Source organism: Sciurus vulgaris (genome assembly GCF_902686455.1).
Source record: "Sciurus vulgaris genome assembly, chromosome: 1".
Classification (NCBI taxonomy): domain Eukaryota; kingdom Metazoa; phylum Chordata; class Mammalia; order Rodentia; family Sciuridae; genus Sciurus; species Sciurus vulgaris.
This window is the reverse complement of record NC_136461.1, coordinates 185,581,980-185,602,396: the sequence shown is the minus strand read 5'-3', so window position 1 is coordinate 185,602,396 and position 20,417 is coordinate 185,581,980. Positions and strand designations below refer to the sequence as shown.

Below are 20,417 nucleotides of genomic sequence, written 5' to 3'. Positions count from 1 at the left end.
AATAATTTAAGGAACTACATATTTTAACCTCTTTGATCTTTAGGGGAAGTCAATAAAAATTCCATTAAAACTATTTTTCATTCCTTCAAAAAAGCCATTCCATTTGTGTTTTGAACTGAGTTACAATGACTTTGTAAACCAACATATAGTACACAGTGAGTCACAGGCACAAGTAATTTTTTTCCTTATATAGTCTTTAATTTATACTGATAATGTGAGTCTGCTTATAAATTAATTTTTAAATATTTACTTAAAACTTTTTATTAATTGTTCTTGCTTTTTCTATGGTAAGTAGAAACTAATTGGTAATAGGATGAATTTATTGATTCATGAAATCACATTTTTAAATTATCTTTCTCTGTTTGCCATAGACCTTGGCTTTGAATAGTTAAATATTCTTCCAAGTAAGTTGAAAGGATTGGAGGTGATGCTGTTTTTAGCCCCTTTTACATTCACATGCACAATGATTAATTTTCAACCACTTTCTCTTTGAAGACAATCCAAAACATTTTTCACATAGTTTCTTTTAAAATTTAAATGTTTCTCATGGTTCTATGAATAAACCGTGTACATATTAGTAAAAAGTTTTTTTTAAATATAATGAGATATTCCATTGGAATTATAGCTTATTAAGTAAAAGAACATTTGGAGTGCTTCTACACTTGACAGTTTCTGGCATGTCACGACAACACAGAGAGCTTGAATATTTCACACAGTAGTAGTATAAGATTGTTCATCTCCTTGATAAAGGAGATGAGAAGAAGGAAGAAATATATATTAATAGGATTACGAAGATAAATAACTAAATTAAAAATAAGGGTACAATCATTCACAGGCTGTATATATGCATATTCTAATACGCATATATATATGCATTTGAATACAAACACTTCACTTTCTGCTTCTTCTCCACTTTAAGGACTGACTTGGACTTACCTGTGGGTATGAGGATATAAGCATAATGAAATAAAGCTGTATTTTTCATGCAAGTAGAGTAATTAAGTTATCCATGCCTAGGGATTCTAACCTGTTTTCTCTCAGGGAAGTCCCAACTCCTGCTGTGATACGTGTTTCTTACTCTTCTGATTGAAGTTTAAAATGCATTTTCCTATAGATTTGGGGTTGCAAATCTCTCAACATTTATGCACTTCCACTACCTCATTTGGAAAACAAGGAGTTTAATGAATTGATTGTGAGGACTCTTGTGTAGATAAAATGGTTGTTTATTTTCATCAGTTGCAATGATTCCAGTTCAAATTGATATTTAAGTTAATCCAGGCACCTATCATTTCTACATTGCTTCCATGTGAACACACATTGTAAAATCTTAACAACCTCCTAGTAAATATCTTTCAAAGACCACCATTCTTATTTTGTGGATAGGTCTACTATGAAAGTAGAGATAGGCTAACCACCATTGACCTCTGTATCACTAACTTATTAGGGTGATAAATTTGTGAGATCTAATTCTTTGCTAATAAGATGACACTGTTTAAAATTTGAATTGTATTAGTTCAATGGGAGCTTGGGCAAGTTTAACATATCTTTCAATTTCCTTAAATAGAATTAAAATAATGTATATATGCATAAGATTTTGAGACAAAGACAAACATCAGTTGATTCATTACTTTTCAACTAAGGATACTTATTCTTGGAAGTTTTTCATCTGCATCAAGTGAAGGAAAACACCATTTCAATTATTTTTTAGCCATTTCTGTAGACCTACATAAATGATTTTGATTTTTATAGTCGAGAGCTTTCTTATATGAAAAATGAAATATATCCATTTTTATGAGGTCTAGAATTTTCATTTGTAGGTTTTCTCAATAATTTGTGGTGTTTTGCACATAGTAAATGGTAATTAATATAATAATGGTGTGGATATTTGTAATTACAAATATTAGGTGGGTGATGAGTGTGACAACATTGATGGTAAAGTTATTAAAATAGCAGGGTCAAGATGTTTTACTTCAGTTGTATTTAGAAGAATAGCTCTTTCCAGACTAATACCCCCCTTCTCTCTCTCTCTCTCTCTCTCTCTCTCCCTCCCTCCCTCCCTCTCTCTTTCTGTCTCTATACATTTTTTCTAGTTTTGGAAAATATAATTCAAAACTGTTTCTGCAAAGACAAATTAACTATCAAAGAAAAATATTTGGGTGACAGAAACCATGTATAATGCCATTTGTCCACTAGTGCAATTCAATGTGTCCATTGAACAATACATATTCTGTAGATTTATTTCAAAAATTCCACTATGTGTATAGTACTCTCTGGGTAAATTTAAGTAATAAAAAAAATTTGGATAACCTTTAATCTTTGGACCAAATGAATGATATAGTTTCTTATAACATTGTTATATCATTCTTATTTCTTTTGTTAACAGAGTTAAAAACAAATGATTAATTTTACTTATGTATAAAATCACAAATTAACATTGGAATTTTTAGTAGATTCATAAGGGCACAGGATATGGTATGTTTATTGTGTGTATATATATAAGTGATATTATATTAGGTACCTGCTGTGCAAAATGTTTTAGAGATTACTAAAGAGTGAATACTATTTTAGAGATTAGGAGACAGATTCAGGAAGGTTTAATATATTGTTAAAGATTATAGGATCAGTAATTAGCAAAACTAGACAAACCCAGATTTGTAGGACTGCAAAGTTTGTAATGACTGCAAAAACTAAAGTTATTTAAGAGATTCTTCCACTCCTCTGAATTCTAAAAGTTCTTAGTCTAAAGAACACTTAACACTTTATTTATTGGTACTAAATTTTTATATAAATGTATATATTTTTAAAATAACAAAGGTTTTACTATATTATAACGATGACTAATAATTTAGCCATTTAGGATGAATGCATTTATTAATACATTGTAAAATATTTTCCCCCCATCTTTCTCAACAAAATTTTTTTAAAAATCACCTTTTTTTTAGTTCAAATTCTTTATCTTCTATCTTAATTTCATCAATGACTTTCAAAGGCTATTTTTTTCACCAGTAGACCCCAGGCTACTCTGCTTTGTAAGGTAATTAAAAGATAAATCCATATTCCATGAATACAAATCTTAGCTCTTCCCCTTGCTAACTAAGTAGTTTTTGTGAGTGTTCTAAATTTATTTAATTTTCACTTTTTTCATCTCTAAAATGTAGACAACGATGCCTACCTCAATGGTTGTTCTGAAGATTAATTGACATGATATATATAAAGAGCTTAGCATAGTTCTTTACAAATAGCAATATTTAATGAACTATTTAATATTTTCTTTCTAAATGTATAGCTTTATTTATTTAATAAATAAATATATTAGATGTTTGGTTTTAAAAAAATTTCTTGCAGTAGTATATTCTTTCACTTTAATTGAGCATTTCTAATGAACTGTGGTGCAGGAAAATAAATGTCAAAGCATGTAGGAATTATATTTATAATGAAGAATATTATACTTGGAGATTCTTTTGTTATGAAAATAATCAAGCATATTACAGCTGGAGCCCAAAATAAAGAAATGACTCATGATTTTTTGTTTTTTGAAGAGTTGAGAACCATTTAAAATATTTTATTCTATGATATACCCCTCCATCTGTTTCCCTAAAAGAGCTGTAATTCTGTCAAATACAGTCTTAAGCACTATAACGTGGAGAGTTGGGGGTCAGAGTGCTGTCCTTCCGGGAAAGACATGTCATGTGTAGGAGGCAATATGCAGAGTAAAGTTAAAGAATTCAGTGAAAACAAGTTTGGATCTAGGCTCAATGTAGCAGCCCCCTGACCTCTAGAGGTGTCCTCCAAACTGATAGGAGTTCATCATTTATAGTTTAACTCTCAGCAAAAACTAAATTAAAGGAAAATTTTCTTCAGTTGAGTTTTTATTGTATTTTAGTTTTTTTGCTTTCAAAAAACCTATACTGTTTCATAAATATATGATATTAAAAATATGGGGATCAAGGTTTTAAAACAGTAAAAGTGACTAGTGACACATCAGCCAAATGAAATGTCTGGGCTTTCTTTGTTTTAAATCCTAATTTGATCACATTAACTGGCTTTATTTTTTTTTTTTCTTTGTACTGTAGAAAGGGAAATGGGAATAATAAATAATTTTTAGATAAAGTAAGAAATTATTTATTATTTTGTTAGATCTGATAATTACATTATTTTTAAGTATTTATCAGAGAAAATACTGAAACATTTATAGGAAAAATATATGGGATTGCTTTAAATTATAGCCATGTTGGGGATACAGTGGGGATAGTTAGGGACAAATGAAACACAAGTGGCAATATGTTGGTTTTTAAAAGTTTAGTGATGGATTCATGGATATTATTTTACTATTCTCCCTACTTGATATATATCCAGAAATTGGCATAATAAAAAAATCCTACTAATTTAAATTATAATCCATGTGAAAATATTTTCCTTATCTAAATTTGTCTGGTCTTGTTGTGATTTAGCAACTGTATTGTGCCAAATGTGTAGAAAAAAAATTTAGAAATGATTAATGGAAAACATTCATCCAAATGGAAAATGAGGAAAAAGTCAAAATGTTAACAAAATATACTAATACTGTAAACTTTTTTTCTTTCTTGTTTTAATTCCTTTAAACTTACAGTAGCATTTCTTATTGTTTTATTTCATGATCTCATTGCTTTCAACAGCAGATTAATTCTCAGCTGTTGGGAAATTTTACAACTGCCAAATTGCAAATAAACTACTGGCTTAGAGTTAAATAGATATTTGTTCCTCTAACAATTGAAGAGAATTGAACTATATTTTCTTTAAGATGGGTTTTGCAGTGTATATATGTCAAGTAGGCAGTTTTGAAATTTGGTGCTAGGCAATTGGTCATAATACAGACTGAAAGTCAGCTTTGGAAAAGACTGAAAGTAGACATTATCATTTATTCAGAAAACCTACTTTGTGGATTGAGAGGAGTACCCCAGGAGAAATTGCTAACAGGAAGATAGCCAGTGCTATCATTGTCGAATTCATTTTTTAATAACATCTTTTGTTTTCTGATTATTATAAAATAGTAATGCATATTAAGGTTTTGATAAGTTTATATTCAGAACCAGAGTCTTATTGTACTCTAGGAGCTGCTGACCTAGTACTTACAGACTTTTATGCTCTAATGAAAAATTGGCCCCAGAATCTAGAGCGGAGCCAAACTTCTGCAGGGAATTGAACCTAGGGCTATGTGCATGCTAAGCAAGCAATCCACTACTGGATTACAACCCATAGTCCCGTTTTAAAATTTTGTTTTGAAACAGTGTTTTGCTAAGTTTCCTAGGCTAATCTGAAATTTTCTATCTTCTTGCCTCAGCCTCTTGAGCAGCTGGGATTGCAGGCATCAGCCACTGTGCCAGGTTTACAGGGAGATTTTAGTAGCCCCCAGATAATTATTATGTTATACACATGACTCACCTTCAGTACAATGATGCATACTGCTTCTCTCATAAGTTAATGGTTTACTACCATGGTACTATAATAATAACCATGTTTTGGGAATATAACTGATAGTAGAAAACATAAAAGTTTCCAAAATATTATTGACACTCTCACTTATGTTATCAATGAATGCCACTTCTACTCAAACTTTTCCAGTAATAGACAGATGGTATTTTAAAAGTAGTTCATTGCTTTGATAAAGGACTGATTTTTTTACGTTCTGCCTTTTTGGTACTTTTGAGAATAACTTTTATCATATAAAACTTCTATTTATATACTTTTTTATAAAATTGAAGTTTTCATTGAATATCTTGTAATCAATTATAAATGAAATGTCTTTAAATCCCTGATCACCAAGTGACCCCCAAATGTAATCTTGTATTTATTTACACAATAAGTACCTTACTGCACAGAGCCTATAGAGAGCAAAAAGCTTTGTATATGTTGTTGATTTAAAAGGTAAAACTTTTTGCATGCATAAGACAAATGAAACAAGATTGGAAAGATCTTCCTAAAATAATATTTTGAAATATTCATATGAGATGAAAATATGAGGCAAATTTCATATAAATCTAGTGAAGCTTTTTGATAATTTATGTCATCAACAGTAATTTTTTATGCTTTCACATATAATCACATATAAATGCAGTTCTAAACACATCTTTGATTTGAATCTTATTTCCATTCAGTTAGTGTGCGTGCATCTGTGTTGTGTTGGTGAATAAAATGCAAGATGAGCAAACAGGGTGACTTCTTACAAAATTTTTAACAAAGCTACGTACCAGCTGAGTGCATAACACAGGCATCAAAATAAACCCTGTCATACAAAAGGTGTGGATTTTCCAAAAGATGTAACAGGCATGTTGATAATCAAGTTATGAACTAATGGGAATTTATTATATTTTTTCATTCTTTTTCCTGCCTGGACTCCTTTCTGTGTAGAACTACTTATTTTGTGATTGTTTCAATGCCTTTGCCACAGGGGGACTTAAGATAGAGGAAGCAAAGAGAAACAAATTAGAATGTCCTTACCTTGTTCTTCCTTTCTTAGCATAAATAGGAAGCTGATAATTACATTTTCTTTTTCCACCCAAAAAGGGAGAATGTAAAATCAGTGAGACAGAGAAATACAGAGACATTTTGGAGTTGTAAAAAAAAAATTAACCTTGATTAAAATAAGTGGAATACAGTCTAACCCAGTTAATTTTAACATTTATTGTAAATGTGCATGTATAACCAGGTGTGGTGCCACACACCTATAATTTCAGTTACTTAGGAGTGAGTGGCAGGAGGATGGTGGGTTCTAGGCCAGCCTGGGCAACATAACTGGACTCTTTGTCTCAATAAATAAAAAACATATAGAAAGCAGAGAATGAGAGCTAATATGCTAGCATCAAAGATCAATTAAAATTTGCCAATAGTAAAATTTAAAATTGAATTATTAGCATATATGTTTACAAAGTCTTGTTATTATTTATAGTGATTAATATTTACTCCCATGTTTCAGGCACTGTTCAAAGTGTTTTGCATGTATCAGTTTATGAATGTTCACATGAGTCCTAGGAGGTTTGGTACTTTTATTATCCCTATTTTACAGATGAGGAACTAAAGCATAGAAAGGTGAAGTAACTTTCCCATGTGGGTCATCCTGGATTTAGTTCCAGAGAGTTGAATTCCAGAACTCTTCATTAGAGAGTTTTATAGGGCATTACAGACCCTTAAGTTGGTCATTTAAAAGCATTAGTTCTCCTAAATCTACTCAGCTATAAATGCTGAGTCTCTAAGCTGATTCATCTATTTTTTCATGGAGCAAAGAAGCCTTATAATTTTGGTACCTTGGTACCATGATTACTATGGTACCATCCATCTGACTACTAGAACGTCCCAGAGGACCTGCTACCCTACCATTTCCAGCCAAATCTGAACTCTACTGCATCAAAGCGAGTTCTAATCAAATTGGAATTAACCATAAACTTATACAAATTTTAATTTTACTATTCACCACTTTCCACAGAAGTGGATAGATTAGTTCCCTTAAACATTCCCCCAGTTGAGTTATGTGTTCCCTTCTTACACTAGCAGTTCCTTGAAATACTCTGAGAATTATTTCCTTCTGAGAGAAAAGAATAAAATCTAAGTTGAAAATCTTCTTTATTTGCCTAAATTCAATTTTTATTTTTAATTCAATAACTACAATTCTCATCACTGAATAACAGTAATCATATCCATTTTTGTTTTATTATCCTCATTTAAAGTTAATACATTTCTAAGTCAGTTAGCCTCTGGCACTAGCTTGTTATTTCAATGGCACAAAAATTAATTGTGACTTTTTAAAGTGTCCGGTTTTCTTAGGCAACACTGAAAAAAATTATTCACTCACTAGTTGAAGAACAGAAGAGCAGATTTTATTCAAGATTATCAAAATGGGTATAGAAACCATTTCAGTAGGAGAGAGAGAGAGATTGAGCTCAACTCTAAATACAACAAGGAAAAGTGTGAATTTATAGCCAAGGAATAGGATGGGCCTTAGTAAGAGAAAAATTACTAAGGAAACCTCAGAGGTAATGGAAGATTCTGTAAGTTAGGGTCATCAAACATCACCTGTGGGACGGTAGGAGATAAGATGTGATCATTTGAAGATGATTCTGGCTAAGCAGATTATTGCTAAGAATGGACAATACAAGAATAGACACAGAAGAAAGAATCAAGACCTAGTCAGAAAATTCAGAGAAGTATGATTAAAGTTTGATCAAGGAGATCCTCTTTGCCAGGGGTGGTTAAACACTTTGGCAGGGTTTAGGGGGAAAGGGAGCTTTTACTTCTTATTGTTCCAGTCTGGTTGTGTAACTCAATAGTAAAGCACTTACATAGCATGTGAGAGCTCCTGATTTGCATCTCAGTACAGCATAACAAACAAGCAAAAAACTGTTGATGTTATGAGTACTCATGTTCAAAGCAAATGTCCATCCCTGTGGGCTCTAATCAACTTTACTGCATTATGTTATACTGCAGGTGTTACCCATTCTGTGAGTTCTTAAGCTATCAGAAGAATGGGGCAGAGGCACGGTGATATAGAAACAATTCTCTTTATTCTAATGATCTAGAACAAGGCAGGCAGCTAACTCAAACAAGAAGCAAGCAGTGAAAAAGCATTATTTTGTTTCAAAGTAGGCAAGGACCTGATCTCTCAACATCACTGCATATAGAGGGGGAGCTTCACCTACATCTGTGCTTCTCCTCCTCACGGGTTTCCCCTTGAAGCATGTCTCATATTCATCTTAGGTCTCCTCCTCAGGGTGTGTTTGTATTATGCTAATGAAGTAAAGGTAAAAATAAGCTATTTTAGCATCTAATAAGTGCAAGTACTTGCCCCTTATAACTCAGTTATTTTATATATAATAGCCAAATATGGTGGCACATATCTGTAATCCCAGCAGCTCAGAAGGCTGAGACGGGAGATCACAAACTAAAGGTCAGCTCTAACCAACTTAGCAAGACCCTGTCTCAAGATAAAAATGAAAAGGGCTGGAAATGTTGCTCAGGAGTAAATTGCCCCTGGGCTTAATCCCCAGTGCCCCAAAAAAGTGTGTTTTGAGGAGGTGACTCAGTGGTTAAGCCCCCTGGGTTCAATCCCATGTGCCAAAAAAAAAAAAAAAGAAAGAAAAATACAAACAACAAACAAATAAAACAAAACAAAAACACCTCAGAAACAATCCCATCCCAACATCAATGTTAAAGACACCAGTTGAATACCTAGGGGAGTCAAATGAGTATGGATCTTTCTTTCATAGTTTGATAATTTGTTTGATTTTGTTTTCTTAGGCCCTCATATCCTGGTGTATTTGCTGATCCTGCTAACCCAGTAAGAATCTTTCTCTCAGGCAGCCACTATAAAGTTTGACCACAAAGATGTTCTCAGGGTGACTATTTCTCTGTAGTGAGCATTCCAGCAGTTTAGATACACTAGTGCTCAGGAGTTTCTTCATGCCTTCCCAAGCATTGTATCAGCATTTATTGATTTACATTTAGAATGCCCTAATTAAACAGAATGGACAAATAATCAGAATTTAAAGGAATGTACTCAAAGGAGAAAGGATTAGACATGATTTTGTATAGGAAACAACTGCTTATTCTTAGGTAAAATAAAACTTATGCCATGCAAACCTTCCCTGTAAATGGTACCCTGCCTCTTTATCTTCATTGGATATGATATCATAAAAATTATATGTCAAATAAATCTTGCTTTTTATAAAAAAAAAAAAAAGAACAGATAGATATGATGTTTATCTTATTCTGTGCTTGCTCATGGGGGAGCAAATGCACTGGACAAAATTTTAAAGTTGGGATGTTAGGAAGAACATTTTATCAATATGATCTAAATTAGAGATTTCTTCTGTGATTTAAGCAGATTTACAAAGCAATTATAAAAAATCTAAACAATATGTTTCTCCCCTAACTTTGTTCCTTAGAAGTAGGTGGAGGACTTGTTTTGAAGAATGAATTTAAGTGATGAGTATATCAATAACCTGCCTGGGAAGATACACCCCAAATACCTGTTGTTGTTTTTTAGTTCATTTAATTGGCTAATCTGACATCTTTCCATAGGTAGAATAAAGATAAGCTGCCATTTCAATGAACACAAATATAATGAATGGGGTCTAAGAGCAGGGACCCTGTCTGTATTGTTCACATGTTTAACGCCAGTGTTTAATTTGGTTCCTTGCTGTTTTAGTCAGCTGTGACTTAAAGACTCAACCAGAACAATTGTAGAGGAGGAAAAGTTTATGTAGGTTTATGGTTTCAGAGATCTTAGTGGGAAGGCTGGTTCTATTCCTCAGGGCTTGAGGTGAGCCTGAACATCATGTCAGAAGAGTGGGGCAGAGGGAAACACTCATATGATGATCAGAAAGTAGAGAGAGAAAGAGAGAAAGAGACTCCGTTTGCCAGATATAAAATATAAACCTCAAAGGGATGTCCCCAGTGACCCAATTCCTCCAGTCACAACCTACTTGCCTTCAGTTACCACTAAATTAATCCCATGGTGGGGGTTAATTCACTGATTGGATTAAGGCTCTCATAACCCGATCATTTCTCCTCTAAACCTTCTTGCATTGTCTCACACACAAACTTTTGAGGGACACCTCACATCCAAGCCATACGCTTGTACATTGCAGAATTAAATCAATAAATATTGCTTAAATTAATAAAATCTGTTATAGAATAAAATGCAGGAAAACAAGAGATTCAGAAATAGTTTCAGGCACAAAACTAAATCATTTGCATTGGTTTATTTGTAGGGATATTTTACATATTTACTTTTACCTTACTAGATTTCCTTTCTTCCCTTTGCTAGCTTGCTATAATGCATATAACATTAGGCAAACTGATTTTTTAACAAAAGAGTTAAAAAGCATTATCTTTAGTATCTATTATGCTTAAACAAGGTTTAAATCCTTTAAAATGTTGTTTTTCATAAGAAACAGCTTGTTGCTTAAAACTTACTTTTACACCTGAGAGCAAAGAAACTTGTAACTGAGATGCAGGAAATTCTTTAGCTTTATTTGTAAACTAAGAAACAGAAGAGAGGTTGTTTCTGAAAGAAATGATCAGCCCAAACTTTGGGGGTTAAGTATAGTTTCAGAGGTAAAAGGATTGTCCAGTCATTAGGTTGGGGCATCAATATCCGATCAGTGTTAAAAGATATTTTTTAAAATGTTGGTATAATCACAACTTTCACACAAATATAAAATATACATATATTAAATATTTTATTAACTCCCAGTAAAATAATGAGGGACATGGTCAGATGTTACAGTGGTTCAAAAGAGAATTTAAATAACTGAATGATAGATGATTGATAGGGAAATAGAAGGCTAGGTTAGATAGGTAGGTAGATTAAATAGATAAATTTATAATTTGATAAAAAAGATTGATTTGCTTAGAAATCCATTGCACACACCACAGTCTCCATAAACACAGGTGACCAAGGTATGCTAGACAATAACTTCCTTAACAACAATTTGCCTGTAGAGTTGGACATGGCACATGCCTGTAGTCACAGCTACTGGGGACTGAGGCAGGAGTATCACTTGAGCCCAGGATTTCAAGACCACTCTGGGCAACACAGGGAAACTCCATCTCAAAAACAAAAACAAAAGCAAAGACAACAAAAAAACAACAGTAATTCTTTGGTTGCCTTTAAAGTCTCTTTTAGTTTTCTATCAATTTCAAACAGGCAAAGGTCATTCAGAACATTTTAGAAACAAAAGACCTGCTGACTGCACATATAAAATGAAATACATTAGCAAACAGAATCAGGAAGCAAAACTGAAGGATATCATTTAATTTTTAAAATTTCTGACTGAGAGGGGAGGATTTGGTTTAGAATTATAATGCATTGTTAAATGAAATAATCTAATGATATATAGGAAATAAGATCACTATGCAAGTATTGTTGATTTTCATGCTTTACAATAATTTATTAAATATGGCCTTTATAATTTTATATTTCATATAAATATTTTTCTAACAAATGCTAATTTTTTTAGTATTTTTAATTTAAAATTTCCATTGTCCATGTTAATGCAAAGTTAGATCACAGTTAAAAGAAAAGTGGTTGGCTCATTGCTTAATATGTCAAGATTCAAAACTTCACTCCCCCTTCTCCACTTTCTCTACCCTCATCTCAGAGTTACTGCAATAAATTACAAACATAACTTACTAACAATACTCAAAAGACTATGCCCTACATTTTTCTTAATTTAACATGATGCAAAAATATAGTGTTAGTGATGGTATTATTAATAGTTGTGGTCTCTGTATATTCAATTCAGAGTTGAAAATTGGTCTGTCTGTAGAGGAGCAATAATTTATAAGTAGAAGCCTAAATACAAGAAGAAAATAGGAGGCATTTTTGTTTTTTCCTCAGAAAAAGCTCTTAGACAATTGTATTATGGTTGTTGTGGATGTTTGTAAATGTAGTGGTTTGCTTGAAAATTAAACATCTTTCCTAGTTGAATCCTTGAGATATCTAGGGATAATAAGTTAAAGGATGTTGAATTTATGTTTCTTTTAATGACTTCCCCAAAATGTTAGGGAAAAAATAAGTTATCTGTTAAGACTCTTATTGTACAATGTACTTGATAGAGCAAATATTTTGTGATTAAAGTAGTATGTTTTGTTTGTTTGTTTGTTTGTTTTGGTTTGGCCACTCGATAAGGCTAGGGCAACATGGGCAATGTGGATTACAGTACAAATTGTTTTAAAAAGATGCATTTGAAAACAGATCATCCAAACACCAATGATACAAAAACTGAAAACAAAACCTTTCTTAATTTCTTCCTTGAAATATTTTTGAAATAGTTTGGGATTTAGGGGACTAAATTCAGGATCTTGTGTAAGGTCTGAGTTCAAAATATTTCATATGATCATTAAAACAATTCTTTACATGTATCTGGTTTGGTGGAAACATAAATTTTCATGACTTCTAGGAAATATTTTAAGGAGGAGCATTTACAAATTAAGCACTTCATTGTTCTGAAATTGTTCAAAGCAGTGACCCTATATCTGCTACTATGTTCATTGTTTTTTTTTTTTTTTTTTACTTCACCAAAGAACTGGACTGAGATCACCAGCTTATTTTTGCAGGCAAAAAAGAAAAGAAAAAAAAGAAAAAAAGAAAAAAACATCCCATAGCCTGTTTACATATTATGTGTAATCTGTGTTCATATGCAAAACTCAGCACTTTTCAAGTGAACTAGGTTGTTTTCAAAGGGACCACCAAAGGATGTCCATAATCTTGACTTGACTTGTAAAATATAAATGTTTAATTTAATTGAGATAATGTGATTTTTTTCTTTATCAAAGTTATCTTGCTTTTATACTATTACATTTTTAAAAATTCATACTCTTTTAAACCCCCCACATTTTTTTCTATCCAATGAAGTATTTTAAAGATAACGATTGGAACCAATTGAAAAAAATTTTTGGCACCAAACACAAATTGATTTTGACTCTAGAATAGGGTCTTTCTTTGAAGATACAGTTTGAGGAGATTTTTCATGTAAATTTAATTTATAATTAAAGACAAGTACAACATGAAGTAAAAGTGTCTCTCATAAAGCTCTCTTGGTAAGTACTTCAGCACTGTGCTTACCATTGCAATCATTTCATGAAATTTTATAATTTCAATTACTGAGGAATCATAAATAGTATTTTTTTTTTTATTTTGGCAGAGATTACTAATACAAGGGTAGGAATCATTTTTTAGAGTACAATGTAAAACACTATCTCTGACAAGTATCATGTTGATATATCTTCAGCAAAACTATTTGGAATGACATTTTAAAAGCTATTAAAAAAAAAAAAAAACCTGAATTACACTTATCTCATCTAAAGGAGGAGAAAAAAAAATTAGAAAAAGAGAAGAGAGTCACAAAGTGAAAAGAATCAAACTACCATTGGGAACAATCCAAAAGTAGTTATTTTAAGTATTTAAGTATTAATCACCAACCTTGTGATTTCTGATCTAAATTAAATGCTATACCTATTTTATATTTTAAATATAGTCTTCTTAAAATTTTACTGCTTTTAGGGCATGGTCATTATCTTTTTGACCTGAAATACATGTGTCAACATTATCTACCAATTGGCACCTATCCCCTTTTAAAGGTTAAAAAAAAAAAAAAAAAAAAAAAAAAAAACAAGAAAGAAAGAAAGATAGATGACTATTATATTGTAATACTTTGTTCTCTCTCTCCTCCTCTTTCTATTTTTTTTTTGTTTTTTGTTTTCGTTTTTGGATGGTTGGTGATTTGTTTGCTTCTCCTGGTTCCTGTTGATCAGTGGTGTTTGGCCAGTTTGTATTTTTCCAGACATCACTCCACGATGTTGTTGAGGTGTTTGATGGGCCAACTCAGCAATCTTCTCTGTTATCTTCCCTCTCAGGATCCCATTCAGGTATCCTTTACTAGAACTGCCATGCATCAGCTATTGATTTAAGACTGACTTTGATTAGTATTATAGAGAAAGCTGAGATTTATATCATCCATTTTACAAATGAAGTAAACTGAAAATAGAATCATATATATATATATATATATAGATCTTTTTTTTTAAATAGAAACACAATTTGACAGTAATGCAGAAGCTAGAGAAAAATATAACTGACTATTTTCTGGGCTTGTAATCAAGTAAATATATTTGATCACAATATGTGGTACTCTTAATGTAATATAAAATATTTAAGCATTCTTTTAAGAATGAGTTAGTCTGTATCAGAATGTAATTAAAAGCCTTCTGGTAAAAAGATGGCAACTGAAGCTGAACCCAAAGAAAATATATTGTTAGTGGTAGAATAGTTTAAAGCAATTTGATAGAACATAGATTGAAATTTTCAAATGACAGTGTAAAATAGTATAATTTGTTAGGTTTACTGAATGAAAATTATTTATGATATCTTAGTGTTTGTTTTGTTGAGTAGGAGAATCACTTCCACTGAGTTCAGGTAATCAGATCACAATTCGATTTACTTCAGTTGGACCAATAACAGCTAAGGGATTTCACTTTGTTTATCAAGGTAAGTGACCCTGTAGTCTAGAAACACACTAAGGAATGATATCAATTTCCATGCTGTGTTCAGAGTTATTGAATGATGTGATCCTCATAACCATATAGGAGAGATAAAAGACTTTTTTAGTTTTTTGTTTTGTTTTGTTTTGTTTTCAAGTAGTTTTACCCTGTTTCCCACACTCACTCCACTACTAGGACATTGTCACTTTTACCAAAGTAAAACAGAATTATCGCTTCCATCATCATTCTTCATTTAAATGTCTGATTTTCCTTCCTTCCCAGAATACTGTTTTCAAAACATCTCTGTTTTTCTGACAATTGTTCACTCTCTACATTTTCTGTTTTCCTTGTAGTGTAGCACTTTAAATTTAAAAAGTACAAATTTTTGTCCTGATATATTTAGACATTCTAAGAAAATTATTACTCTATTCTAAAATTATACTTTCTCATTCTCTCAGGAGAATTCAAACTTTTCCTCATGATTTGTAAAGATTTCACACTATTAGAATTTCATTCAGACTATCTTTTCTTGCCTTATATAAACAATGTTCCATATTATCATTAAACTAAATTAAAAGCCACCATTTGAAATACTTTTGTTTGAATTATATATGATCATGGAGGAGTTCTTTTCAAATGTACCTTTAACTGTATTCCTGATAAATGTATAAAGATTTATAATGTTATTAAACTCTTATCTAGTTTATCAGTTGGCTATGTTATTATAATGTTTTATTTTTAATTATAGTTCCCCATGTAAAAAATTTGTAGTATTATGAGTTTAACAAGGCACTATAAAAATTTAGTTATAATTACTCAAGTTACATAAGAAAAATTGATCTATTTAAAATTCATTGTATCATTTTGGACTGCTGTCAATCTCTTTAATCACATTTGTATGTGTTTTAAAAAGAAAAAACATCCTGTTATCATTCCTTTTACTAATTTTTTTAAAAGGCACAAATGAAGGACATATAAAGTCTAAAAGCAATTTCAAATTTAATAGTTATTATTGACATAAAAACTTCTATTGTTGTTAATCTGTCTGACTTATACACTGAATGTAATTATTGTCTTCATCAATAATCAACAAGTTTTGAAACCCAAGTTTCTAAACATGTCATAACAAATAAAATGAGCTTGCATCTAGAAATCTGTTTACAGAAAAAATACTGAGAAAAAATTGTACTGAAAAACTATTCCATGTAAACTGACACATTTTTTAAAATTTAATATCCCAAGACAAAATAAAAGATAAATTTTGATGCCATAAATTGCAATACCTAAAATTGTTTTGTTGTATTAATAAGAGTTTGGTAAAAAGAAAAAATAGAAAAAATTATCAATGTTGTTTAAATGATCAAAAGAAAAAGTTTTGTAACAAAAATGTTGATGACAATGGCTATATTCATTTTAAATTTTATTTTATTTTGTGTGGAATTTAAAGCTTAGATATGCACTCAAGTTGTTAAGTCAAGTTCTGACAAAAGTGGATTTCCTATAAACTGTTTAAATAGTAACATTTTGAAATCTGCATTTGTCTAATACATATGAAATTAAAACCAACAATTATTTCTACACAGCTGTTCCTAGAACAAGTTCTACACAATGCAGTTCTGTTCCTGAACCAAGATTCGGAAGAAGAATTGGCAATGAATTTGCAGTGGGTTCTTTGGTTCTTTTTGAATGTAATCCAGGATATATTCTCCATGGATCCATAGCAATCAGGTGTGATACAGTGCCCAATTCTTTGGCACAGTGGAATGATTCTTTACCTACCTGTATCGGTGAGTATATTAATTTATAAGCTCTGTGATTTTACATAATTTTTTACCAGACTTTTAATTTATCTCCTACAATGACAGATAAAATTGCATGCATTTATTATGTACATGTTTTGAAGTATACAAAAGTTTCATATTTTTCTGATTATTATTAATATTGAACATTTTTTATATACCTCTTGGCCATTTGTATGCCTTCTTTTAAGAAATGTCAATTTATATCCAGTGTCCATTTTTTTGACTGGGTTATTATATATTTTTTTAAATTTTTCTTATTGAGTTTTGTGAGTTCTTTATATATTCTGGATTTTAACCCCTTCTACAATGTAAAATTTGCAAATATTTTCTTTTATTTTCTATACTTTTCATTGTGATGATTATTTCCTTTGCTGAGCAGATACTTTTTAGTTTCATGTAATCCCATCTGTCTTTATTCTTTTTGATCCAGGCTATTTGTATATTTTTGTTTTCACAAAACATTTAGGAAGCAATTCTTAAAGAAGATTGAATTTAGTCTTTGTATTGCATTGTGTAGTATGGACATTTTAATAGAATTCATTCTTCCAATCTCTGAAAATAGCAAATCTTTTCATTTTCTTGTGTGTCAATGATATAGGATGGATGAGGCTGGATACCTGAGGAATTTTCTGGAAGCAGGTTTATTTAAGCTGTAGGGGTCCATAGGAGCTAATGCATAAAAGTCCCAGGACCCCTGGGTCTGGAAATTTTTTTAGATTTATACTCAGTGGGGTGGTTACATGACAGTTAGTGAATACGTAACAGTTACTCTTTGTCCCATATTTTAGGTCACACAGAGATTTCACAAGTTTTTACCAAGGAAAACAGAAATTGTAACTTTTGTACAGCAATAAGCTTGACTGCAAACTCGGCCATTTTTTGGGGGCAGGTGGTACCAGTATTGAATTCAGTGGCTCTTGACCACTGAGCCACATCCCCAGCCCTAAATCATATTTTATTAAGAGATACAGTCTCACTGAGCTGCTTAGCACCTTGCTTTTGCTGAGACTGACTTTGAACTCTCCATCCTCCTGCCTCAGCCTCCCTGGCTGCTGGAATTACAGGCACATGCCACCATGCTCAGCACAGACCCAGCTTTTACAAGAAAGAGAAACATAAACTTTACAACAAAGAGGAAGCTTCAAACTACAATGAGCTCTTTGAAGAAATCTTGCTAACATTCTTTGTAAAGATCTTGCTGAGTAGGAGAGAAGCTTATACATTACAATTATGGTGGGGGTCTTTTTGGTGGGGGGGAGGGTAACCTGGTGGGTGCATCATCATCTTCAATTTCTTTTATCAGATCTTGTAAAGATCTTCCATTGGGCTAAGTGTACTAGATATTTTTTTAATGGATATTGAAAACAGGATTGCTTTATTGCTTTAGATTTGGTTATTGGAATATAGCAATACTACTGATCTTTGTGTATTGACTTTGTATCCTACAACTTTGCTAATTTTGTTTATTAGTTCAAATAGGTTTTTGGTAGAGTCTTTGGGATTTTGTAAATATAAGATCATATCATATGCAGTGACATCTTGACTACCTCTTTTTCAATTTGGAAGCTCTTTATTTCTTTCTTTTGTCTGATTTTTGGCTTAGAACTTCTAGTACTATACTGAATAGAAGTGATGAAGGTAGGCATGTTTGTTTTCTTTTATAGCTTAGAGAAAGCTTCTAACTTTTCCCCATTCAGTATGACCTTATTAAAAATAGCCTTTATTAAGTTGAGGAATGTTCTTTGTATATCTAATTTATTCAGCACTTTTATCATTAAGGGATGTGGCATTTTATCAGCTTTTTCTGCTTGTATCAAGAGGAGCTTATACTTTTTATTTTTCATTCTTTTAAAGTAGTGTATTAATTTCTAGTTTTGTGTAGTTGAACCATTCTTGCATCTCTGGGATGAATCTTGCATCAGCTTTTTGTTGCTGTCACCAAAATACCTTCAAGAACAAATTAGATTAGAAAAAGTTTATTTTGGCCCATAGTTTTAGAGATCTCACTCCACAGTTGGTCAATTCCATTGCTTTGGGTCCAAGATGAGGCAGAACATCCTGGTACAGGAACTATAGGAACATTGTTCCCTGTGGCAGCCAAGAAACAGAGAGAGAGAGAGAGAGAGAGAGAGAGAGAGAGAGAGAGAGAGAGAGAGAGAGAGAGAGAAAGAAGGAAAATATAGACCCCTAAGTTACACTTGCAGTGACTTTCTCTACCACATCTTACATGCCTACAATTACCACTGTTAGTTCATTCAAATTATTAATTTATCAAATGTATTAATCCAATGACTCCAATAAAAATTTCATAATCTAATCATTTCATCTCTGAACATTTTTGCACTAACACAGAGGCTTTTGGGGGATACCTGCTATTCAAACCATAACAAATCCCATTTGATTAGAGTGAATAAGCTTTTTAATTGCTGTTGCATTTTGCTAGTATTTTCTTGTGGTCACTTGCATCTATCTTCAGAACTATCAGGAATAAATTTCTGTTACTCATTTCCTAGTCTAATGTATTTAGTTACGTAAAGTCTGAATGGTCTAAGGTAGTCCTATTACTAAATAACTTAAATACATATTTAATTTAATCTTCAAATAAACCTATAGAGAAGTTACTCTTGGAATTTGTAGATGAATAAACTGAGTCTTTTATGATTACACAAATGGTATGCCTTTACTACATGTACAGAGAAACAACATGTATCCCATTTGTTTACAATAAAAAATAAAAATAAATAAACTGAGTCTTAGAGAGAAACAGTTTTTTGTTTTTTTTTTGTTTTTTTTTGTTTTTTTTTTTTTTTTTTAATAGGAGCATAATGTAAGGAGTGGAGTGCAGTCAAGATTTAAAACGAAGTTTTTCAAACTTCAAACTCCAAAATAAGAGATAGAGTACTGCTTCTCTTTATGTTGTGATTTACAAGCCATTTCTCTCTCAATTATAGTTCTCCATCTTATGTATCATGTACACTTTCTGACTGGATTATGATATATTTTAAATAATCAAAAAACATAGTAGATATATTAATTGAACTTGTGCCTCCTATTTTATGGTCAACATAGAGCTAAGGTTAATGGGACAAACAGATATTTCCCTTAAGTACTTATATTCTTGTAAATGAAAGTAAATAATTTTCTTCCTTCTGAACTACAGTATATTTTTGGTTTCTTAGTCTAATAGAATAGGTATAAATAAATTATCTAAACTGAAAGGATCTATGAGCTTAAATAAATGTTTATACATGTCTATGCCAGAATTAGTCAATATGTATAAATTATAAATTAAATTGCTTTTAAATCAATTTAATAATTGAAGACAGACCCGTGATAACAATCTCTTCAGAATCACAATAGATTTTTAAATATTTCTTTATAAATATCCAGACTCAATCACTAATTCTTACTTTTCCCAGTGTTTGTTTATATAAATTCTGCATCATTTTTAGTTTATTTATGTAAGTGTTCATAGAAAATACCAATAGCATATAATAGAAGATAAATAAATCAATAGTCATCTTCATTTAGACTCACCTATATATTGAGAACTTCTTCAAAATAATAATTTACTATAAAATCAGTTATATGATTACATGG

General features: G+C 31.4%; 1 protein-coding gene across 2 annotated transcripts in view; it reads left to right on the top strand.

Annotated features, from left to right (window-relative positions):
- CSMD3 (CUB and Sushi multiple domains 3) overlaps positions 1–20,417 on the top strand; it is a 1,211,679-nt gene that overhangs the window by 1,029,691 nt on the left and 161,571 nt on the right. For both annotated transcript variants that reach the window (XM_079134049.1, XM_079134050.1), the window contains 3 exons: positions 14,290–14,403; positions 14,927–15,022; positions 16,599–16,802. In XM_079134049.1, coding sequence (XP_078990175.1) covers positions 14,290–14,403; positions 14,927–15,022; positions 16,599–16,802 — 414 coding nt within the window. The remainder of the gene's footprint in view (positions 1–14,289; positions 14,404–14,926; positions 15,023–16,598; positions 16,803–20,417) is intronic.